Genomic DNA, 21,868 nt, shown 5'->3' with positions numbered 1-21,868 from the left:
CTACCAGGTGATAAAATCTCAAATATCTTAGCTTAACTTCCGTTTGATTATGAGATACAGATCTAATGTTGCTTGTTTTGTAGCCATAGTCACTAACTAATAACATTATTATGATAAGAAGACTAAATGTGCGAGTTTAATATACATTTGATTCAGATTTATTATCGAAAATCAAATCACAATATATATCTTGAACTCATCTGTTAATAAAATCATGATATTATTGATTGTTTTCTAGACGTTTACAATATTTTCTAAACATGTGAAGATAATCCTTAATTTGAACCAGAAATAATTGCTAACAATGGATGGTTAGCTATATAGAATAATATATTATTTTTGATAGTAAACTATGACTGATTTATAATTTAGGAATATATTCTTCTTTTCTATATCTTTGAAAAATAGTTATATATGATTTTGCTGTATAAGTGATATATTTTAGTAGAAATATTATAGAATAGCAAAAATAAAAAGGTTTTATCGATTTATAACACAATGAAAATGGTTTATTTCTCTCTAAATTATAAATTTTCAAAAAAAATTAACCTCATTTTTCCAAAAAAATCGAGAATTGAAAAAAACGTTATCATTTTCTAGAAAATTGCATAGGCTTTTTCTAAAATGGAAAAAATTTGGAGAAACTCACCAAGGAGAACTTCATTTTAGGTGTCCAAAGCAATTGCTATCAGTCAAAAAACCCCCGAAAATTTTAAATATTGATATCGATTTTCATCAATCACTTAAAATCGATTGTTTGCAGTCGATGTTATCACATATTATTAAATTCTAATATACTTGAACATACTACAAATTGTTTTTGAAACTTATCAACATTTCGCGCAATTTAACAATACTCCAACTCTCATACACAGTTACCATTACCACAGTCTCATTTTAAGAAGAAATGATTAATAAAATCTAAGATCTAACGATTTAATTACCCAATTCGAATAATATTTTTAATTATAAATACTTATTTGTGCATGTTTTATATACAGATGTAGAAAGAAAAACGAATAAAGTGTTTCTTCAGAAAAATACCTGAAAGCACCCTAATCATTAAACAATTTACTTTTTTAGCATCGAATTTTACTCGTCTTGAGCCATATTTTTCGTTTAATTTTCATAATACGATAATACATATGGGTTATCAAGTAAAGTATGGATATTTTAGAAGATGATAATATATCTCGAAATCAAACAAAAGTCATTCTATGAGTCCATACACACTATTACTATACTTCATATGTCAAGCATAATGGGAACAATTTTGGTCGATACCTTTGTTGTCGACGAAGTTCCCCCCTTTTTAAGATCAAAATTATTGAAGCAAAGCGTTACATATATCATTAATCCTTTTAATTCGAGCAAGTGAATAAAATCTAGATTTTATCGGCACGTTGCACCGATAGAAAACAATGTAAAAAAGTGCACGTTTTTTGATTTTTTGCTTCAATGGATGAGCGATTTGTTAAGCGCAAAAATCAGCTTCTCCAGTTTGAGCAAAATGTAATGAAAGAAAAATCATTAGTTAAGAAATTAGGGCAAAAGCTTCCTGAAGATTCTATTAGAACGCCTAAAATTGGTGAATGGTCGCTATCACATTCAGATTCACTCGAAACAATGAGTGTCAAGAGTGCTGAAGTTCCATTTCCACGTTCTAATAGTAAAACAAGCATAGTTGAGCCTAATGTAACAAAGAAAAAGAATCCAAATCCAAAAACAAGTCGATCTAAAACAAGTTTAGCACCACCATTTATACCTCATCAACCAAGACTTACCGATTCTCTTCAAGGTGAAGTTGCAAACACTGTATTTCCACCAGGAACTGTTACAACCAACTTAAATGATATATTAAAATCGAAATATAAGCAACCCATTAAACCACTACCACCATTACAAGAAGAACTATCGCAAGAAGAACCTCAGTTTTTACCATTAGAAATGTTCGATGATTTAACTTACCAAGAATTCCCAATTGACGTATTAATGAAAGATCCAATTGCCTATTCTAAGTACCAGCAGCTCGATGGCTCATTTTACTGGGCCAAATGTACAGTATTAGATTATGATGATAATTCCGGTTTATTTTTGATCGAATGGGATGGTACAGGTCGTCGTAAGAAAGTTGCCAGATTCAATATCCGTTTCCGCAAAGAGAATCTACAAAAATTCCAAGACAGAATCGCACACGCCAAAGAAATGTGTGTCAGAGCGGAAACACAACTTAGATTTGACTCCAGAGTTGCAAACATGAGTACAGACAACATTCCAACACTATCTCCTGATAATATACAAGCTTTCCATGATAAGCTCGATATCAAAATGGGTCCAAAAGATCAACAACTCCTTTCTCAACTTGACGAAGAAGTTACAAATGAATTTAAATTCATTATCAATAAAATGGAGTTTGTATCAGATTTACAAACGAATACTTCGATACCTAATAGAGATGACTTCTTACTGATACAGCCTAAACCTGCTCCAATACCTAAAAATGGTTTAGTTCCTCATGAAAAATTCGATTTTAATGCAATTTTCGAACAAATCAAAGCCAAACACTTATACGCACAAAAATCTGTTTTAAGAGGCATTCAAACAATCTGGAAGATTTTCCAAGATTCCGTTTCTTTGAATTTTTTGGATGACCACTACGATCAAATTGTTTCTCTTGAAGATTTCATGAAAATGCAGAGAAATACTTTGACAACAACTGCTTCAAGCTTCAAGAAACAAATCCAGAACACTTTGGAAGGTGTTATGGGTAATACAATGCCAAATCAACTTGCAGCAATGAAAAAGGACCGTGAAATATTTAATAACATGGTTTCTTTAACAACACATATGCTTCATACTGTTCTTTTGACAATTGTCAATAAGAATCTTCAAAGATATAATACTTTGTTTTGTAGATACACTGAGAAAACTGTAGAAAGAATTCCTTCACAATTCTCAGCAACATTATTAACAGAAAACAAACATTTGACGTTTAAACCTTCTGTTGCAGAATTTAAAGAAGGATTTCTCAAAATTTTGGATGAATTCGAGGAAACAGTTAATGATTTACCTGTTGTTAAATCTGCATTGGTTGAAGTGAACTCTTCTGCTGTTTCTTTTGAAGATTGTTCATCTCAAATTAAAGAAGAACGAGAAATGCTCACGAAAATGCTTGATACTATCTTGGAGCAAATGGACAGTTTCATAAAAGAAAGAAGTTTCTTAGAAGGAGTTCTTTCTCTTGATCCAATTGAATATACAAAGAATTTCGATCCAAATGGAACAAGAACACTTAATGAATACCGTGCACAATTAACAGAATTCAACAAAGTATTAGGTATAATACAGAATACAATGAAAGAAGATTATCAACTCGGTGCATTTTTTGTATCTTGTGAAGATTTCAAGAAAGAAAAATCAGCTCAAATCAAAGAACTAATATTCCAATTCCTTACACGCATAAAGACGCTTGCTTTGCAAGGAATTTCTGATTTGAAGACTGAATTTGATACAATTGAAGTAACATTGAAGAAAGTTCCTAATACTCCTGAAGAATTAGCGGCTATGAAGAAGTATCTTGAACATGTTTACAATTCCAATAAACAGAGAACGAATATGATGAATATTGCAAACGAAAGATTTGCGTTTCTCGAAGAATTCCATTTCGAAACTACAAACGAAGAAGTTAACTTCCATTACAACATCAGACAAATGCCACAAAAGATCATGGCTGAGATGGAACAAACAGAAAGAACATTATCTGTCGAAAGAATCAGAATGGTTAGAGAACTTAGATCGAATCAACAAACTCTCGAATCAGAAGTTAACGATCTTACTGAATTTTTGGCTGCTTTCGCTGCAAAATATACAGATTTGGATATGACAATCGAAGCTGTCGACCAAATCAACGAAATCGGTGCAAAACTCAAGAAGATCAGAGAACAAAACGATACATACTCAACTCACGAGAAATTGTTCGATTTCGAAGTTGGAATGTGCAAACCATTGCAAAAACTTATTGAAGATTTCACTCCTTTATCAATATTATGGAATCTTGCATCAGAATGGAACCAAACATATACAACATGGATGGATACTCCATTCCCACAAATCAGAGCTGATGCAATGAATCAATTCATGTCTCAATCCACTAAAAAGATCACAAAACTCAGGAAAGATCTTGCTAATCAACATGTCTTGATTACAAAAGTTCTTCAACCATTATCAGAACAAATTGATGCATTCAAAACTCATGTTCCTATTATTACAAGGCTCAGACACCAAGGTATCAAGACAAAGCACTGGGAAATCATCTCAGAAGTTGTTGGTTTCAAAGTCATGCCATCAATGGAGTTAACTCTCCAAAATTTCCTCGATTTGAATCTCGAAAGATGGAACGACAAAATCACAGAGATTGCAAGTGTCGCTGCTCAAGAATATTCATTAGAATTATCATTAGATCAAATGGATGCTGATCTTCAACAGAGGAAATTTGTTACAGGAGAATTCAGAGATACAGAGTGCTTCATTCTCCATGAAATTGATGATGTCACATCTGTCATTGATGATCAATTAATTACGACACAAACATTGTTGACATCTCCTTTCATTGCTCCTGTAAAGAAACGCGCTACAGATAGATTGAATTTCCTCAAGATGTGCAGCGAAACACTCGAAGCATGGATATTATGTCAAAGAAGTTGGCTCTATTTGCAGCCAATTTTCACAGGAACATCTATTCAACAGAAATTATTGACAGAAGCAAGAGATTGGGGAACGGCTGATAAATCATGGCGAGAAATAATGGAAATGACACATGAACACTCAGAATTCAACACTGTTATGCATAGAGAAGTTCTTTTACCAACATTACAGAAATGCAATGAATTATTGGATAATATCACGAAAGGTTTGAATGAATATCTTGAAACAAAGAGATTAGGATTTCCAAGATTCTTCTTCTTGTCAAATGATGAACTTATTTCGATTCTTTCTCATACAAAAGATTTCGACAAAATACAGGATTCAATGCAGAAATTGTTCGAGTACGTGAACTCTATAACTGTTACAGAAAACAACGAAATCACACATATGAACGATTCTACAGGCGAAACTGTTAAATTGTCGAATATCGTTGATGGAAACACTCCTGAAATTGAAGATTGGTTGAATCATTTCGAGGAAGAAATGAAGGCAACATTAAAGGATTATGTCGCTGATTCTATTCCTGCTTATGGTAAGAAGAAGAGAGAATACTGGCTCACTGAATTCCCTGCGCAAGTTGTTTTGATGACAAACCAAATCATGTGGACACAACAAGTCACAAATGTTTTGGCCGGCCAAAAATTGAGAGGCTTGAAAGTTTTGATGCAAAAATTCATCGAACAACTTGAAAGCCTTACAGCATTAGTTAGACAACCAATCTCCAGGCAAACAAGACAAGTTGTTTCTTGTTTGTTGATCTTCGAAGTCCACAACAGAGATATAATTGCTCAATTGATTGAAAACGAAGTTTCTGATGTCGAATCCTTTGAATGGCAGAAACAATTGAGATATTATTGGGATGATGAAACAATCATGGTCAAATCAATCAATAATACTTATGAATATTCATATGAATACGCAGGAAACTCCGCGAGATTGGTTATTACTCCTTTGACAGATAGATGTTATCAAACACTTTTATCTGCTTTCAAACAAAACTTGAGCGGCGCTCCAAGTGGTCCAGCAGGTACAGGAAAAACAGAGACAGTTAGAGATTGTGCAAAAGCTCTTGGTAGACCTTGTGTTGTATATAATTGTTCTGAAGAAGTTACTCCTGAGCAAATGTCTCAATTCTTCGCTGGTTTGTCATCATCAGGTTCATGGTCTTGTTTCGATGAATTCAACCGTATTAACATCGAAGTTCTTTCCGTCATCGCTCAGCAAGTCAGAACAATACAAAACGCAATTTCTGAGAATGCGGATTACTTCCAGTTAGATCAGAGAAGACTCAAACTCAATGTCAATGCAGCTATTTGCATTACAATGAACCCAGGTTACGCAGGACGTACTGAATTACCAGATAACTTGAAAGCTGTGTTCAGACCATGCGCTATGATGGTTCCTGATTTCGTTTTCATTTCAGAAATCCTTCTTTTCTCCGGTGGTTTCAAAGATGCTTCTGTTTTATCTGTCAAACTTGTTGCTTTGTTTGATTTATGCAGAAAACAATTATCTAATGCCCACCACTACGATTGGGGCTTGCGTGCAATGAAAGCTATTCTTTCAACAGCAGGAAAGGCGAAAAGAAATGACTTAAATGCTGATGAAGCAACACTTTTAGTTCAAGTCATCAGAGATTGTACAGCTCCTAAATTAATTTCAGCAGATATTCCTTTATTCGCTGGAATTATTCATGATGTATTTCCAAGTGTTACTTCCAATAAAACGAAGAACGCACAGCTCATTAATAACCTCAAAGATGCTTTTGTCGAACTCAAATTACAGCCTGCACAGATTTATATCGACAAATGCATAGAACTCTATGAAACAACATTGGTCAGACATGGTATAATGTTGGTAGGAGGTTCAATGGGTGGAAAATCATCAAGTTACAAAGCACTTGCAATTGCAATGTCCAAAGAAATGGAAGGTGTTGAAACAAAGCCTGTGAAATACGACAGATTGAATCCTAAAGCAATTTCAATCGCTGAATTATATGGTTCATTCAATCCTGTCACAAGTGAATGGGCTGATGGTGTTCTTTCAAAGGCTATAAGACAAGCAAGTTTCTCTGATCAGTCCGAGCTCAAGTGGATCATTGTTGATGGACCTGTCGATTCATTATGGATTGAAACAATGAACTCTTTGTTGGATGATAACAAAGTTCTTTGTCTTCCAAACAACGAACGTATCCAATTAGGTCCTCATGTTAAAATGGTCTTCGAAGTTGATAATCTCGATGAAGCTTCTCCTGCTACTGTTTCTCGTTGCGGTATGATTTACTACGATCCAAGTGTTCTTCCATGGTCAGCTTTGACTGAAACATGGTGCAACAAATACGAAGAAACTGCTGCAGATTTGATGACAAGTTTGAAGACTTTGTTTGATAATTATTTGCCGAAATTGATACAATTCATTGAAGTTGACTCAAAGAACGCTTTCGAAGTCAATTCTAATTATTGTGTCAATAACATGTTGAAGCTTTTGGACTGTTTCATGCAGTTAAAGAGAGAAGAAGTTCAAACACAAGGTGAAGGAGATGAAATAATTAAATCAGATCCATTGAACCAAGAAGTTTTCTCTTCTGTTTTCACACCACAAGAAAACATCCAGTTCTTTACAAATGATATGTTAAAGGCTGTTATGGAACGTGCTTTCTTGTTCTGCTGCGTTTGGGCATTTGGTGGAATTGTTTCACAAGAATCTCGACCAATTTTCGATAATTTCTTCCGAGATTTATGCACAAACAACCAATCCAACTGTGTCTTCCCACAAAAAGATACAGTTTTCGATTATTACGCTGATTTCGGACGTATGGATTGGGTTCCATGGGTTGATGGAACAACAAATATTAATTTAACACAGAACCTTCCAATAGAAAAGCAATTCTATCCAACAAATCAAAACGCTGCTCCTTTGTTCTTCTCGAGATTGTTGCTGAGTAACCATCACAGTGTTTTACTTCAAGGTCCCGAATCATCAAAGACATTGATAGGAAAAACACTTATTGGAAGTGTTTTGGATCCAGCGAAATTCCCATCATATGTTTTACCTTTAGCGCCAAGTACACAACCATCAAACATTTCCAAGTTTATGTTACAATTCATGCATAAGAAACTGGGAACATTCGGACCTCTTCCTGGCCAGCATTTCTTGTTCTTGATTGATAATTTGGGATCAGTCAAACCAGAAATATATGGTGCACAACCAGCATTAGAACTCCTAAGACAATTCTTTGATCACGGAGGCTGGTTTAATACATCTCCTGTTGAATTCTTGAATATCATTGGTACATCGATATTGGCAACAACAGGAGTTGCAGGAGGTGGTATGTATGGATTACCACATAGATTAACTCGTCATTTCTTCACAATTCATCTTCCTAAATACGAAATGTCGACAATTCAAAAGATTACTGAAGAATTATTGAATTGGAACATGAAAGATGCATCTATTACAATCAAGAACATGATCCCACAAGCAGCTGAAGGAATCATTAAATTGTTTGAACAATGTCAATTGAGATTGTTACCAATTCCATCTAAATTACATTACATTTTCAATCTCAGAAACATTGTTCACATAATAAGAGGAATTTGCTTAGTAAATACACAAAATTTGGCAACAGAAGGTGAATTCCAAAGATTATGGAAACATGAAATCACAAGAGAATTCACAGATAGATTCAATTCAATCAATGACAGGAAATGGTTTGATGGAGAAGTTGCTAAAGTATTAGCTGATGTGTTTAAGACACAATATCAATCACCAGGAGAATTCCTTCTCTTTAATACTTTCGCTGATAATTCTGGAAGATACAAAGAAGTTACGAAATCATCCGATGAATTAGTTAAATCATGTAATTTAACATTGGATGAACACAACAGAGATGCCTCCAAACCAATTGATATTGTCCTCTTCCAAGAAGCTGTTGTTCATCTCAGTGCTTTAACAAGAATATTCGCTTCAATAGGAGGACATGCTTTGTTAGTTGGTGTCAAAGCTAGTGGTAGAAAATGTTTGGCAAGATTGGCAATGTACATGAGTAACATTGAACCATTCGAGATTGCTATAACAAGAACTTATTCTGTTGCTGAATGGCATGAAGACTTAAAGAACCTGTTAAAGAAATGCGGAACAGAAGATGTCCAAACAGGATTCATTATTTCAGATGTCCAAATAATTATGCCTCAACAACTTGAAGACATTTCGAACTTGATGATTAATGGTGAAGTTCCTCAACTCTATGAAAGAGATGAAGTAGAAGCCATCAAAGCAGAACTCGCAGGAAAAGACATGGGGTTATCAAACCACATCACAGATTATTGGGATTTGTTTGTTGAAAGGATAAGAAAGAATTTACACGTAATCATGGCTTTTTCACCATACGGACAAGTCTTCAAGGATTCAATGATTTCTTATCCAGCAATAAGAAACGAGTCAACAATCGATTGGTACATGCCATGGTCCCAGAACGCCTTGGAATCTGTTGCAAGAGCATCATTAACTAAAAGTGGTGTTGTTTCTCCTGATAACATCAAATCAATCATCACTGTTTTAGTTAAAATGCATAAATCAGTTGAAGGAATTGCAGACAGATTCCTTAAAGAAACAAAACGTTTCACCGCTGTTACTCCTTCGAGATACTTCGAATTATTGGCAACTTTCTCAGCAAATTTATCTCAGAAAGGCCAAGAAACAGGAAATCTTATAAATAATTACGAAGGTGGTGTCGAAAAGATCAAAACAACAAGAGAACAAATCCAACAGATGTCTAAAGAACTCGACCAAAACATTCCTGTCCTCAAGAAGACAAGAGCTGAATGCGAGCACATGCTTGAAGAACTCAAAGTCAAATCAGCAGAAGTCGAAGAGACAAGAAAAGAAGTCGAAGGACAAAGAGAAAATGCAGAGAAAGAAGCTGAAGAAGCTACAAAGGCAAACTCTGTTGCTCAAGAACAATTCAAGAAAGCACAACCTTTGTTACAAGAAGCACAAGATGCTGTGTTAAGATTAGATAAAGATTCTCTTTCGAATATCAAGAAATTGCATGCACCTTCAAGTGGTATGATTGATACCTTTGAAGCTGTTTGCATCATGTTCGGACGTAGACCAAGAGTTGTTAATGGTCCAACACCTGGTTCAAAGGAAGAAGATTATTGGCCAGAAGTTATTTCGTTGTTGAATGATATCGGTTTCATTAAAAACGTACAAAACTTCAGAATTGAAGATCTCAAGAAAGAAACAATCAACAAACTGAAGAAATACGTTCCAACGGAACCAGATCAAAGAGCTGAGAAGAAGTCAATTGCTAGTGGTTCATTTGCAGCTGTTGGTGCTTTGTATGATTGGGTTTGTGCTTCATTTGATTATTGGTTCGTTTTCCAGCAAATTTTGCCACTCAGAAACGCAGCTGAAGAAGCAGCAAAGAAACTCGAACAATCGAAACAAATGCTCGCAAAAGCACAAGAACACTTAGACCAAGTCGAAGCAACACTCAAGAACTTGAGTGATTCAGTCAAAGCCCAGAAAGAGAAAGAAAAAGAACTTGCTGAAAGTGTCGCAAATACTCAAGCGAGATTAGAAAGAGCTGAGAAGATAATGAGTGGATTATCAGGAGAAACAGCAAGATGGGAAGAAACAGCACAAAAGTTACATAATACTGCCCAATTCATTCTTGGTGATTCATTGTTGATTTCAGGTGTTTTGACATATATCGGTGTTTTCTCACCGAAATTCAGAATCGACATCATTAATGAATGGAAAGGTTTCTTGGATACCGAGAAAATTGCTTATACAAGTGATTTCTCCATTCAAGCAGCTCTTGGTAATGATGGCGTCATCAGAGATTGGATAGTTAAAGGTTTACCAAATGATACAAACTCAATTGAAAACGCTTTGATTATTACAAAGAATCAATCATTCCCATTGTTAATTGATCCACAATTAAGTGGTACTAAATGGTTGAGAGCTGTTGAAGGAGAAAAAATGAATGTCCTTCAATTCGATCAAAGTGATTTCCTCCAAAGATTGAAGAGTTGTGTCAGTTTTGGTTTGCCTGTTTTGATTGAAAACGTTGGATTGAAACTAGATCCATTGTTAGATCCAATTCTTTCACGTGAAATACACAATGTTGATGGCATCAAGAGAGTTTCTCTTGGTGGTGAATCAATTGCTTATTCAGATTCATTCAGATTGTATATTTCCACGAAATATCCAAATCCTCATTATTCTCCTGAAGTTTGTTCACAAGTTTCATTGATTAACTTCACAACAACACAGTTTGGATTAACAGATTTGTTGTTGAATAACCTGATTGAAGTAGAAAGAAGTGATTTAGATGAAAAGAGAGTTAAAATCATGGAAGCATCAGCTGCAAATACGAAGAAACTGAAAGAAATCGAAAACGAAATTCTCAATATTGTTTCAAATGCTGGTAGTGATATTTTGGATGATGATAATGCTATTAAGACTTTGCAAAAAGCTCAAGCAACATCAAAAGATATTGCTACACAAATGGAAGCTTCTTTGGAAACAGAAAAACTCATCAATGAATTCAAAGAAACTTTCTCCCCTGTTGCAGAAAGAGCTGCTCTTTTGTATTTCTGTATTTCTGATTTCTCTGTTATTGATCCAATGTATCAATTCTCTCTTAAATGGTTTGTTGAACTGTTCAGACAAGCAATTATTGATTCCCCTCATCCAGAAGACAACGAAGAAAAGATCAAAGAGTTCCATCAAACAATTGCAACTCATTTCTACGAAAGTGTTTCTTATTCATTGTTCTCAAGACACAAATTGTTGTTCTCTACTTTGATGTCAATCAGAATCGGTTTCGCAACGAAACAAATAAGTGGAAGTGAATTGGCTTTCATGCTGTCTCCTCCTGTTTCTAATGAACCAAATCCAACGAATTTCTTACCAGATGATGTTTGGTCAATCGCTGTAAATCTCAGCAAAGCAGCACCTGTTTTCGAAGGACTCCTCAAATCATTGGAACAGAAACCTCAAGAATGGGCAAACTACATGGATTCGCCTACTCCTGAGACAGAAAAACTTCCTTTCGATGCAGAATTGTCGCCGTTCGAGAAATTATTAGTTTTGAGAGTTTTCCATTTACAAAGAGTACGTGAAGGATTACATATATTCATTGAGAATTCAATGGGTAAAGAGTTCGTCACTCCTCCAACTCTCAAACTCCAGAATGTCTTCAAGAACAGCAATCCTCTTTCTCCATTGATTTTCATCATCATGCCAGGTATCGATCCACAAGATGAAATCATAAATGTCGCAAGAACAATGGAAGCTGACAAGTACTTCAAGTCATATTCACTTGGTAGAGGTCGTGGACAAGGAGCAGAAGAATTAATTGCAGAAGCTTCTTCAAATGGTTACTGGGTTTTGCTACAAAACTGCCATCTTTCTTTGTCATGGATGCCGAGACTTGAGAACATTATAAACAATTTAGATCCAAAGACTGTCAATCCTCGATTCAGGATCTGTTTAGTTACAATGTCAAGTCCTCAATTCCCAATTGGTATTTTGTATCAAGGCACAAAACTTATTTACGAAATTCCAAAGGGAATGAGAGAAAACGTTATGAGAATTTACAACGGTTTCAATGCGGAAGAATACGATTCCAACGAGAATATCATTGAGAAGAAACTTGGTTTCCATTTGGCATTCTTCCACGCTGTTGTTCTTGAACGTTTGCAGTTCGGATCAATCGGATGGAACATTCCTTACGAATTCAATCCAAGTGACTACAACATTTCCCTCAAACACTTGAAGATCTTCTTGGGAGAAAGCACTGATGGTGAAGTTCCTTTCGAAGCACTTTCTTATGTCATCGGTGAACTCAATTACGGTGGAAGAGTTACAGATCGTTGGGATAGAAGATTGTTGTTGTCACTTTTAGGAAGATATTTCAGTCCTGAAGTAAATCAACCGAATTTCTCATTCGGTGAAAGATACAAAGCACCGCATTACAGAGGCTCATTGAGTGAATTGTTACAAATCATCTCAGAATGGCCTGTTGTTACCGCAGGTGTCGATGTCGGTCTTTCCAAGAATGCAAGTACAATCATTGCAAGAAATGAAGCATTGTCAATTTTCTCATCATTGATTGAAGTCCAGTCAACATTAGTTGCAGCAACTGATTCTATATCTGAAGAACAGTTCGCAATTAATCTTGTTGAGTCATTGATATCAGATGTTCCTAAGCCATTCAACATATTCCAGTTCAAGAAGAAATTCCCAGCAGATGAAATGATGACAACAGTTTTGTTGCATGAAATTGTTTTGTACAACAATCTTATTGAAGTCATTTCTGAGTCGTTACAAGCTATGAGGAATGGACTTAAGGGTTTAATCATGATCGATGAAAGACTTGAAACATTGAACAAGAGATTATTGGCAAACAAAGTTCCAGAAGAATGGCTTGAAAAGTCATTCCCTTCAATCTTAAATCTTAGAGCTTACATGGCAGATTTGAAACAAAGAGTTGCATTCCTTGATAACTGGGTTAGAATGGGTGCTCCTGTTGTTTACAGGTTAGGAGCATTCTTCCATCCTGAAGAGTTCCTCACTGCGATCTTGCAGCTCTATGCAAGAAGTCATTCAGTTCCATTCGATACATTGAAATGGAAGACAACATGTTTGTCAGAAATGTCTCCAGACAAAATTGTTTCTGAACCAGAAGTTGGAATTTACATCGAAGGACTTCCTCTTGAAGGTGCAAGATGGGATGAACAGAAGCAATGTCTTGCGGAATGTGGTCAGAGACAGTTAATTTCATCACTGCCTGTTATGCATTTAGTTCCAACTGATGAAAAGAATTTATATGATCCAAATGTCACTTACGAATGTCCTGTTTTCAGAACACAAAACAGAGGAACAGGAGCTCTCGATCTTCCTAACTACATTGTATCTTTGTTCCTTCCAACACCTCAGATTGTTCCTGATCACTGGATACAAAGATCAGTTGCAGCATTCATTACAACACAACAATAACAAGATTTTATTGATATTAATATTATTTTTTTCTATATTTATATTTATGTATTAAACTATATGTATGTTTTAATAAATGTATCATTTGTTAAATTAATTGTTTTGAACCACAAAATGTATTCAAGTTATTATACATTGTTTAAGATGAATATTTATTCTAATAATCCAAATCATTACATTAATTTAATAATGGATGCCGTTAAATGAGAACATCAATATCTTGACCACACTTACATTTTCGCGAAAACATCATATATGAAATAGAATAAGTGTTTTCCATATAATGGCCAAAATCTTGGCTCTCATTATTAACTTAATGGTCCAAGACGAGAAAGATTCGTAAAAAATCCAAGGCCGATTTTGAGGGCATTATTTAAATTTAATATGTTTAACTTTTAATTAGTTCATATGTTATATTAGAAATGATCTTAAAATTCTTTCTGACTCTCGTTATTGATTTGAAAGTCATTCTCAAATAATGGAAAAGTGCATATTATTTATCTTAAAATCAGTTATTGCAACTTTCTCGAAAGTTTCGGTGGTGCAGTCGGTTAGCACATCTGTCTTATAAGCAGACGGTCGCGGGTTCAAGCCCCGCCCGAAATATTTTTTTTAAATCATATCAAAGCAAAAACATTAAATTTGATTTTCCACACTGAAAGAGTGAAAATTAAGAAGGTTCAGTTTTCAGAACAAAAAATAGTGGAACATGAGCTCTTGATCTTCGGAACTACTGACGACTTCAATATGAAGTGGTGATGATCCTTTAATTCACACACCACTAGATATACAATACATTTGATACTAAATACTGCTTCAATAATTACAAATAAAAGTGATCAAGTAAGACTTTTATCTCTAGATGTATTGATCAGTCTAAAATGATTAGATGTTGCTGACCTAGTTTCAAATATCTGGTTGATCTCTGTCGGCCTGTGAGATTTTACAAAAAACTGCTATCGATCTTGAATTAAATTATTGATATTTTTCTAAATGTATTTTTATGATCAAATCATCATAAGGAAATACCTAGAATGATGAGATGATATCTTTCCAAATGTAAAACTATTTAAAGAACTCCACAATTTTCAAAATGAAATCTTATTTATTATTTAAAAAAGAAGAAGAAGAAAATTGAATATCTTCCAGATAGATATAATATATGTGATACATTCAGTCCATATTAAGTGAGATGATTAATTGAAAATTAAAAATAAGCAAGTTGAATAGATTATGACATTAAATTGGTCTTAACTTAGCTTGTATAATTCAGATCTTTCAGAAAGCAATTAATAAACAGACACAAATTCCGGAGTAAAAAAGGCATCATATGGCTTATGCCCAAAAGATTATGGGTATAGATGTCTTATTTCCATATGAGAAGCCATATAAGTCTCAAGAAGTCGTTATGGAGAAGACAATCAAAGGAATTGCTTCAAATCATAACGCATTAATTGAATCTCCAACTGGAACAGGCAAAACGTTAGCACTTTTGAGTGCTTCTCTAGCATATCAACATGTTGATCCGAAACTTGATTCTATTATCTACACAAGTCGTACACATACTCAATTAAAACAAGTAATTAGCGAATATAAGAGACTTCCTTATAAAGTACAAATGACAGTTCTTGCGTCAAGAAAACGTTTATGCATTAATGATGAAGTCAGAGAGTCTCCAAATACAGATATCAACTGCTATATCTTGACACATCCAAAAACAGTCAACGGTGTTACACAGGAGCAATGTCCGTATTTCGTACATGCACAAGTCGAAAAAGCTCCACGCTCTCTCACTATTGAAGGAGATTTACCAAAATTTGATCTTGAAGAGTTATTTCAATACGGGAAAAGACATGCTGCATGTCCATACTATCTTGCAAAAAACTTAAAATCATCAGCAAAAATCATTTTTAGTCCTTACAATTATTATCTCGATACAATCTTTTCTTCTGAGTTTCTTACAAACTCGATTTTGATATTCGATGAAGCTCATAACATTGAAAATGCAGCTCGTAACATTGCTACCTTTAAAATGCCATTCGAACTCTTAACTCGAATCAATATCAGCGCAAAACAAATTGCTGAGCGAAAATCTGATCGTTTCGGAGTCAAAATATACAATAATATGATCAAATTAACCAACAGTTTCCTCGAATTCATGTTACAACAATGGGAATATTATTTAAAACGAAAACAAGTAGAAGGGAAGACACATATTGCATATCATAACCTTTCTCACATCATCGGACCTGATGTTTCGGCTCTTGGACATGATTTTGTCGATTATTCAAATCCGGAAGTAGCAACACCAACGAATTCGATACTTTACGACCCACCAGAGTTGATAACATTTGCTAGTCAACTAGGCAAATGCTTGAAACTTATTACTCCTCAAAAACAAGAATCATTTGTTTATATCTTTGTTCCTGGAGAGAATATCAATGCATCATCCTTCGAGATCTCATGTTTGGATCCATCAGTCGTATTCGAACAAGCTGGGAAATCAGCCAAATCCATAATTCTCGCATCAGGTACTTTAAGTCCACAACAATCCTTTGAATCTGAACTTGGTTTACCTTTTCCCATAAAAGCTTCGGTTCCTCATGTCATTTCACCTGACCAAGTAAAGCTTTATCAGATCGTTGGAACAAATGGTCGAAGAATGACTTCACTTTTTGATGAAATGGAGAAGAGGGGTAAGCAAATATTATTAGATTTCGGTCGTGGTGTCCTGAGCATCGTTAAAAACACTGATGGCGGTGTTTTAGTCTTCATGCCAAGTTATGCAGTGAGAGAAAAGATGATGAAGGTATGGAGAAAAGCCGGAATTGCAGAACAGATATATAAGGAAAGATGGATCTTCAACGAAGAACAAGGAAAAGACATGAAAAAAGTTATTTCTGATTATAAAAATTGCAAAGGAAGGGCAGTTTTATTCGCTATATGCAAAGGAAGTATTGGTGAAGGTATAGACTTCTCTGACTACCATGCAAGAGCCGTTGTTTGCTTTGGAATTCCTTATCCACCGTCAAAAGAACAAGAAATTATACAAAAAAGGCTTTTTAATAACAAGAACAGGCCAAAGTATAATGGTAAATTGTGGTACAACGGTCAGGGTATGAGAACTTTGTTCCAAGTCCTTGGAAGAGTAATTCGACATTCCCAAGATTACGGAGCTCTCTTTGTTTTTGAGGACAGATTGCATCCACAAAGAGACTTTCCTTCATGGATGACGAGAAACATTGAACAAACTTATAAAACAGCTGATGAAGCAATTAATGATTTCATTCTCTTCCAACAAAAGATGAAATCAATGTTCGATGGTAAGCAAGAAATAGACTACAACCAGTCAACACCGAATTACATCCCATCAGCCCTTGTCAACACCCAAAAACCTCAGAATCAGTCACTCGACCAAAAGGGAACTTCCCTCCTATCATCTGACGATCAAAAACCTCTCAATCAAAATTCAATAGTTACTCAGTATATCAGCGACCAAATTCGATCATGTTCGAATCAAGCACCTTACATGTCAACACCAATTGTAAGAGAACATCCAGTTCCTCCTCCTCCACCTAAATACAATCAACAAAACACTGCTGTTGAAAACAAACAGAGTCCAAAAACAGAAAATAAGAACATTTTTGGAAAATTCTATGATTTATGTAAATCACTTCTTGGAACAACACAAGAAAACAACAATAACAACAATAATAATCAAGAAAATGAAGAATTGGTTGAACAAAATGTTGAAGAAAGTCCAGAACCTGAAAGGGAACAAGAATCACGTATTGTTGATGTGATTGATCTTGTTTCTTCATCAGATGACAGTGATGAACCAATATATATTGGTGATGAAGAAGAGGATGAACCAAAAATTGAACAATCGGTTCCAGAAAAGAAACCAAAACCATATCCTTTGGATCATGTTCCAACAACTCTTGAAACAATTAGAAATTCTTATTTACCGACATTGACAAATATTCCATGGTTTGCGGAACTTTCCACTTCATTTGGTTTCCAAGAATTGCTCGCTCAAGATGATTTCAAATACGCTTTCTTTGACAGTGATTTCATTGATTCACTAGAAAGACCTGAAATAAGAAGAGAAATCATGGAAGGAAAAATGCCTTCTTCAATTCCAAATTTCGTAAAAGATCTAGAACCTCAAAAATTAGAAATTCCTCTCAGATTTGTGAAAAATAATAATTCAACACCTGTAAAAGCTGAACCTCCTGTTAAAAACTCAAATAGAGTGGCAAAACTTGAAATGCCTCCAAAAAGTGATGTCAAATCTGTCAAAACCGAAACAAAACCGATAAAGCCAGTCACGCCCGTAAAAAGTGAAGTCAAACCTGAACCAAAACCTGTCAAAACAGAAACCAAAATAATACATGTTAAAAATGAAACAATAAAACCTACCACGCCTGTAAAAAGTGAAGTCAAAACTGAAACAAAAATTGTCAAAGCAGAAACACCTGTAAAAAGTGAATTTAAGCCCATAAAATCCGAAACAAAAATAGTTAAAGTTGAACCAAAACATGTCAAAGCAGAAACAACTCCTGTTAAAGCTGAAACAAAACCTAAAATAGATCCAAAAATAATTCATTTCAAAAATGAAATTAAAAATGTCAAAAGTGAAGTGAAACAAGAGAATGCGTTAACCATTGTTGCTCCAGTAGAAAGCAAGCCATTATCATCTGTAATTATTCCTATAACTAATCCTGATCCACAAACAAAATTTGAACAAATAAAAAAGGATCACAATATTACTCCATCACAAATTCATCAAATTTCTTCATCAACTGTTGTTGCTCGTCCTCCATCGAATCCTTCTTTGCTTCCTCAACAACCAACAACACGACGAATCACTCCAGAAACTCATCAAAAAACAACAGTTTCTCAGCAAAATGTTCAACAGAGATATACATCAAATTCACAAGCTTTTAATCCACAACAAAATTATGTTTCTCAATCAAACAACACACAGATTTATTTATATAACCAACAGAACTATCCAATGCAACAGAACCAGCCATTCATTCCTCAACAACAACCGCAAGCAATCAATGGTTATTATCCTTATTATAACTATAACCAATTCAATCCTTATTTGCAGCGTCCTCAACCAGTTCCTCCTCCTTATTCTCCTTTCGCTCCTCGTAATCCAGAAGTAATTGCTCCTCCTTTAACTAATAATACTCCTAATACAACAACAAATGATACAAATAAGAAATATGATTTGACAATTTGTTGTATAAATTGTAAATGTCAATTAGCTGATATAAAGAGTATTAAAGAATGCGAATTTAAGACACCAAGAAAAATTGGATACATGGTTTTGGTTGGTGTTTCTAAACCTCCTGTTGTTTTCCAAGTTTCTAGATCGAATATGGCGAATTCAAACTTGGCAATAGGAAAAGATGAATATTCTAATGATGATAAATGCGCTTACAACAAAGTTTATTGTAAGTGTGGAATGTTACTTGGAGCATCAATTAAAGCTGCTTCAAAGAAAGATTTTAATGATGTCGAATCAGTAATGTTTTTGGCATCAAAAATTACAGTAAATATGTGCGGTAAACTCGTTTCTCTTACCGCATTGAATGAAGTTTAGAAATATATATGTATTTGTATATAATAAAATGTTTGTAATTTATTTGTTATACTTTAATTACTTTTTTTGGACTTTTATTGCAAAATTTAAAAAAAATTGATTATGAAATTGAAAAATTTATTTTTCAACAAGACATGAAATATGATGATTTTAACAAAAAATGTTAAATCTCTATCAATCATTTTGCATTTTCATTTTTATCATCAAATTGGTTTTGAATATTGATATTGTTGGAATTGTTAAGTTGTTACATTATCCTATGATTTAGGATTTTCGGATATCTATTTTGTCTTAATCACATATTTGATTTGGGGTTGTTAAAATAAAAAAGGTCATATTTTGACATATAGATAGAACTGTTCGTGTATAGCCCACTAAGGCGTTGCAATAACAAAAATCTTCAAATTCCATGAAATCGAAAATTTATTACCCTTAAATCTTTCATTAGAAGCAAATGAATGACATCAATAGTTTAAACTTCTTAAATGTAGAGTATCTATCTTGCGAGAAGCTAGAATAATAGCAAATGAAATTCCAAAAATTGAAAATATCTCTTCTTTTAGCCTATTTCTAAGTAAATTACAAATACCATTGGTAGTAGATCCTTATAATAACATAAATTTTGAACGACGATTTAAACTCCATAGAAATAATCCTCTCAATTTGAATTTTTATTTTTCGAATAATCATTCCCTAATGTTCTATTTTAATTTCGTAAAATCAGTAATTCAATTACTGTCTGACAAAAATTCGTGCGCTCGAGAAAATCGGCCTGTTACAAATTGATTGAATAAAATAACAACATCAAATCGACTGGACACAAGTCATCTCAAATATTACAAAATTGAAATGGATAAAATTTTGTAAGCAAAGTGAGCATAAAGATAATTCATAATACAATTTAATATTCCAAAAATTTAAAATTCAATTGGTGTAAAATAAAAAAAATTCAAATCTAAGATTCTGAATGAAAGCGGTATTTGATACTCTAGACGCAGAGTTTGAAAAAGGAAAAACAAATGTTAATTCTGCGCTCGAGTATTCCGAGAAGATCACAAAGAAAATATCGTCAATGGTACACTATTACTCTAAAATTGTTAAACAAATATCGAAAGTTGCTGGAAGTCAAACGGATATCGAGAATAATATAAAGAATATAGAGGCTAATGAACGGCTTTTTGTTGCACCTGGCTTCCCAGGAACACAAACGCAATTCTTCCTTACATATTTTGACGTACTAAAGAAGGTTTTACTTCGCCTGGACGATTTCTCATCAGGACTTAAGAAGAATGTTGTTGATCAGCTAGCTGCTGTCAATGAATCGGTAGCAAATAACATTAAATCAGTTTTGAACGATCATCAGCTTGCTATCAGTTACAGGGCCAACAGTCTTATAGCTCTTAAAGATTCGTACGCATATACCTTGCAACAGCAAGAAAAACTCGAAAAACTGTATAAACATTACGAATCTAACCCATCTCAAAAGAATGACACTGAACTTAGAGACGCTTGTGAAGCATTCCGAAAACAGAACTTCCTTTTAAGGCAGGCATACCAGCAGCTCTACAAAGCTCACCAACAATATATGAAGTCAGTTTTTAGTACTCTTGGACGTCTAAAAATTGCAGAAATCAGACGTGGTGCCCAAATCAAGAAGATTTTATGCAATTTTACCCCTACAACTACTAATCTTATTACATTAGACGGAATTCCAAAAGATGAGGAAGTAGAGCATCTCTGGACTCAAGATATTGTTAATTTCTTCATCAAAAATGGTATTGTCCGTACAACATATATTCCTATCAAACTTACGCCTCATAAATTCTCATTCAACGACTCAAGATTAAATATTCCTCCGGCTCTCAAATTCCAATATACAAAGACATTCCCGATATCATACGGGGTATGTACTGCAGATTTCAAGGCTCAGGATAACTCAAAAGGGATTTCTGTAGCTAAAGAAGAAAGAGTTTACATTTTCGATAATTTAACTGCAGAATGGAGCTACATCAAGACCAAGAATGGAGAAGGATTCGTTCCTTCAGACATTGTGATGCCAATTGGCGCAAAATACGCAATTGTCGTAAATACAAATCTTGGTCTTGACGATACGATCAAAGCCCAGGCTGGAGAGCTCTTAATTGTTCATAAGAGAAAAGGAAAATACGTCTATGAGAATATCGAAGGAGAAAAAGGCGTAATTCCTGAAGAAAACGTTGTTCACATCAGATAATTCAGTCATTTCACCAATTCTTTCATTTTGTTTTATTCTTTCATAAACTTTCTATATATTTGTTCATCAATTTGATCAAAATTTTTCAAAATTTGTCTTTTCGTTAGAAAATAATATTAATTATGACTTGTATTATCGAAGTGCAAGATAAAATTATATGAAGGCGAGAACGTTTGGCTTAATATTGTAGGAAATAATAAACTGAATTGTATTGAGAAAAATGGTAATAAAATTAGTAAAGGCTAAACGTTTACATAACAAAAACAACTAATTTGGCTATAAATGAATGTATCATGTAGCAA

General features: G+C 34.2%; 3 protein-coding genes and 1 non-coding gene across 4 annotated transcripts; all 4 read left to right on the top strand.

The window, feature by feature from the left end:
* Positions 1 to 1,458: 1,458 nt before the first annotated feature.
* TVAGG3_0986550 (dynein heavy chain family protein family) lies at positions 1,459 to 13,716 on the top strand (the record flags this gene model as incomplete). Its single annotated transcript, XM_001582548.1, has 1 exon — positions 1,459 to 13,716. One exon carries the CDS (start codon positions 1,459 to 1,461, stop codon positions 13,714 to 13,716), a length of 12,258 nt encoding a protein of 4,085 aa, XP_001582598.1.
* A 532-nt stretch (positions 13,717 to 14,248) lies between these two features.
* TVAGG3_0986540 lies at positions 14,249 to 14,322 on the top strand. Its single transcript has one exon. It is a non-coding gene; the product is annotated as a tRNA-Ile (tRNA).
* Positions 14,323 to 15,032: 710 nt separating this feature from the next.
* On the top strand, positions 15,033 to 19,384 carry TVAGG3_0986530 (DNA repair DEAD helicase RAD3/XP-D subfamily member family; the record flags this gene model as incomplete). The annotated part of the gene is made up of 1 exon (XM_001582549.1): positions 15,047 to 19,333. The coding sequence occupies one exon, from the start codon at positions 15,047 to 15,049 to the stop codon at positions 19,331 to 19,333; it is 4,287 nt and encodes a 1,428-aa protein (XP_001582599.1).
* Positions 19,385 to 20,296: 912 nt separating this feature from the next.
* On the top strand, positions 20,297 to 21,587 carry TVAGG3_0986520 (SH3-domain family; the record flags this gene model as incomplete). Its single annotated transcript, XM_001582550.1, has 1 exon — positions 20,301 to 21,566. One exon carries the CDS (start codon positions 20,301 to 20,303, stop codon positions 21,564 to 21,566), a length of 1,266 nt encoding a protein of 421 aa, XP_001582600.1.
* Positions 21,588 to 21,868: the final 281 nt, after the last annotated feature.

This window comes from Trichomonas vaginalis, chromosome I, assembly GCF_026262505.1.
Source record: "Trichomonas vaginalis G3 chromosome I, whole genome shotgun sequence".
NCBI lineage: Eukaryota > Parabasalia > Trichomonadida > Trichomonadidae > Trichomonas > Trichomonas vaginalis.
The sequence above is the reverse complement of the archived record's forward strand: the minus strand, read 5'-3'. Positions and strand labels throughout refer to the sequence as shown.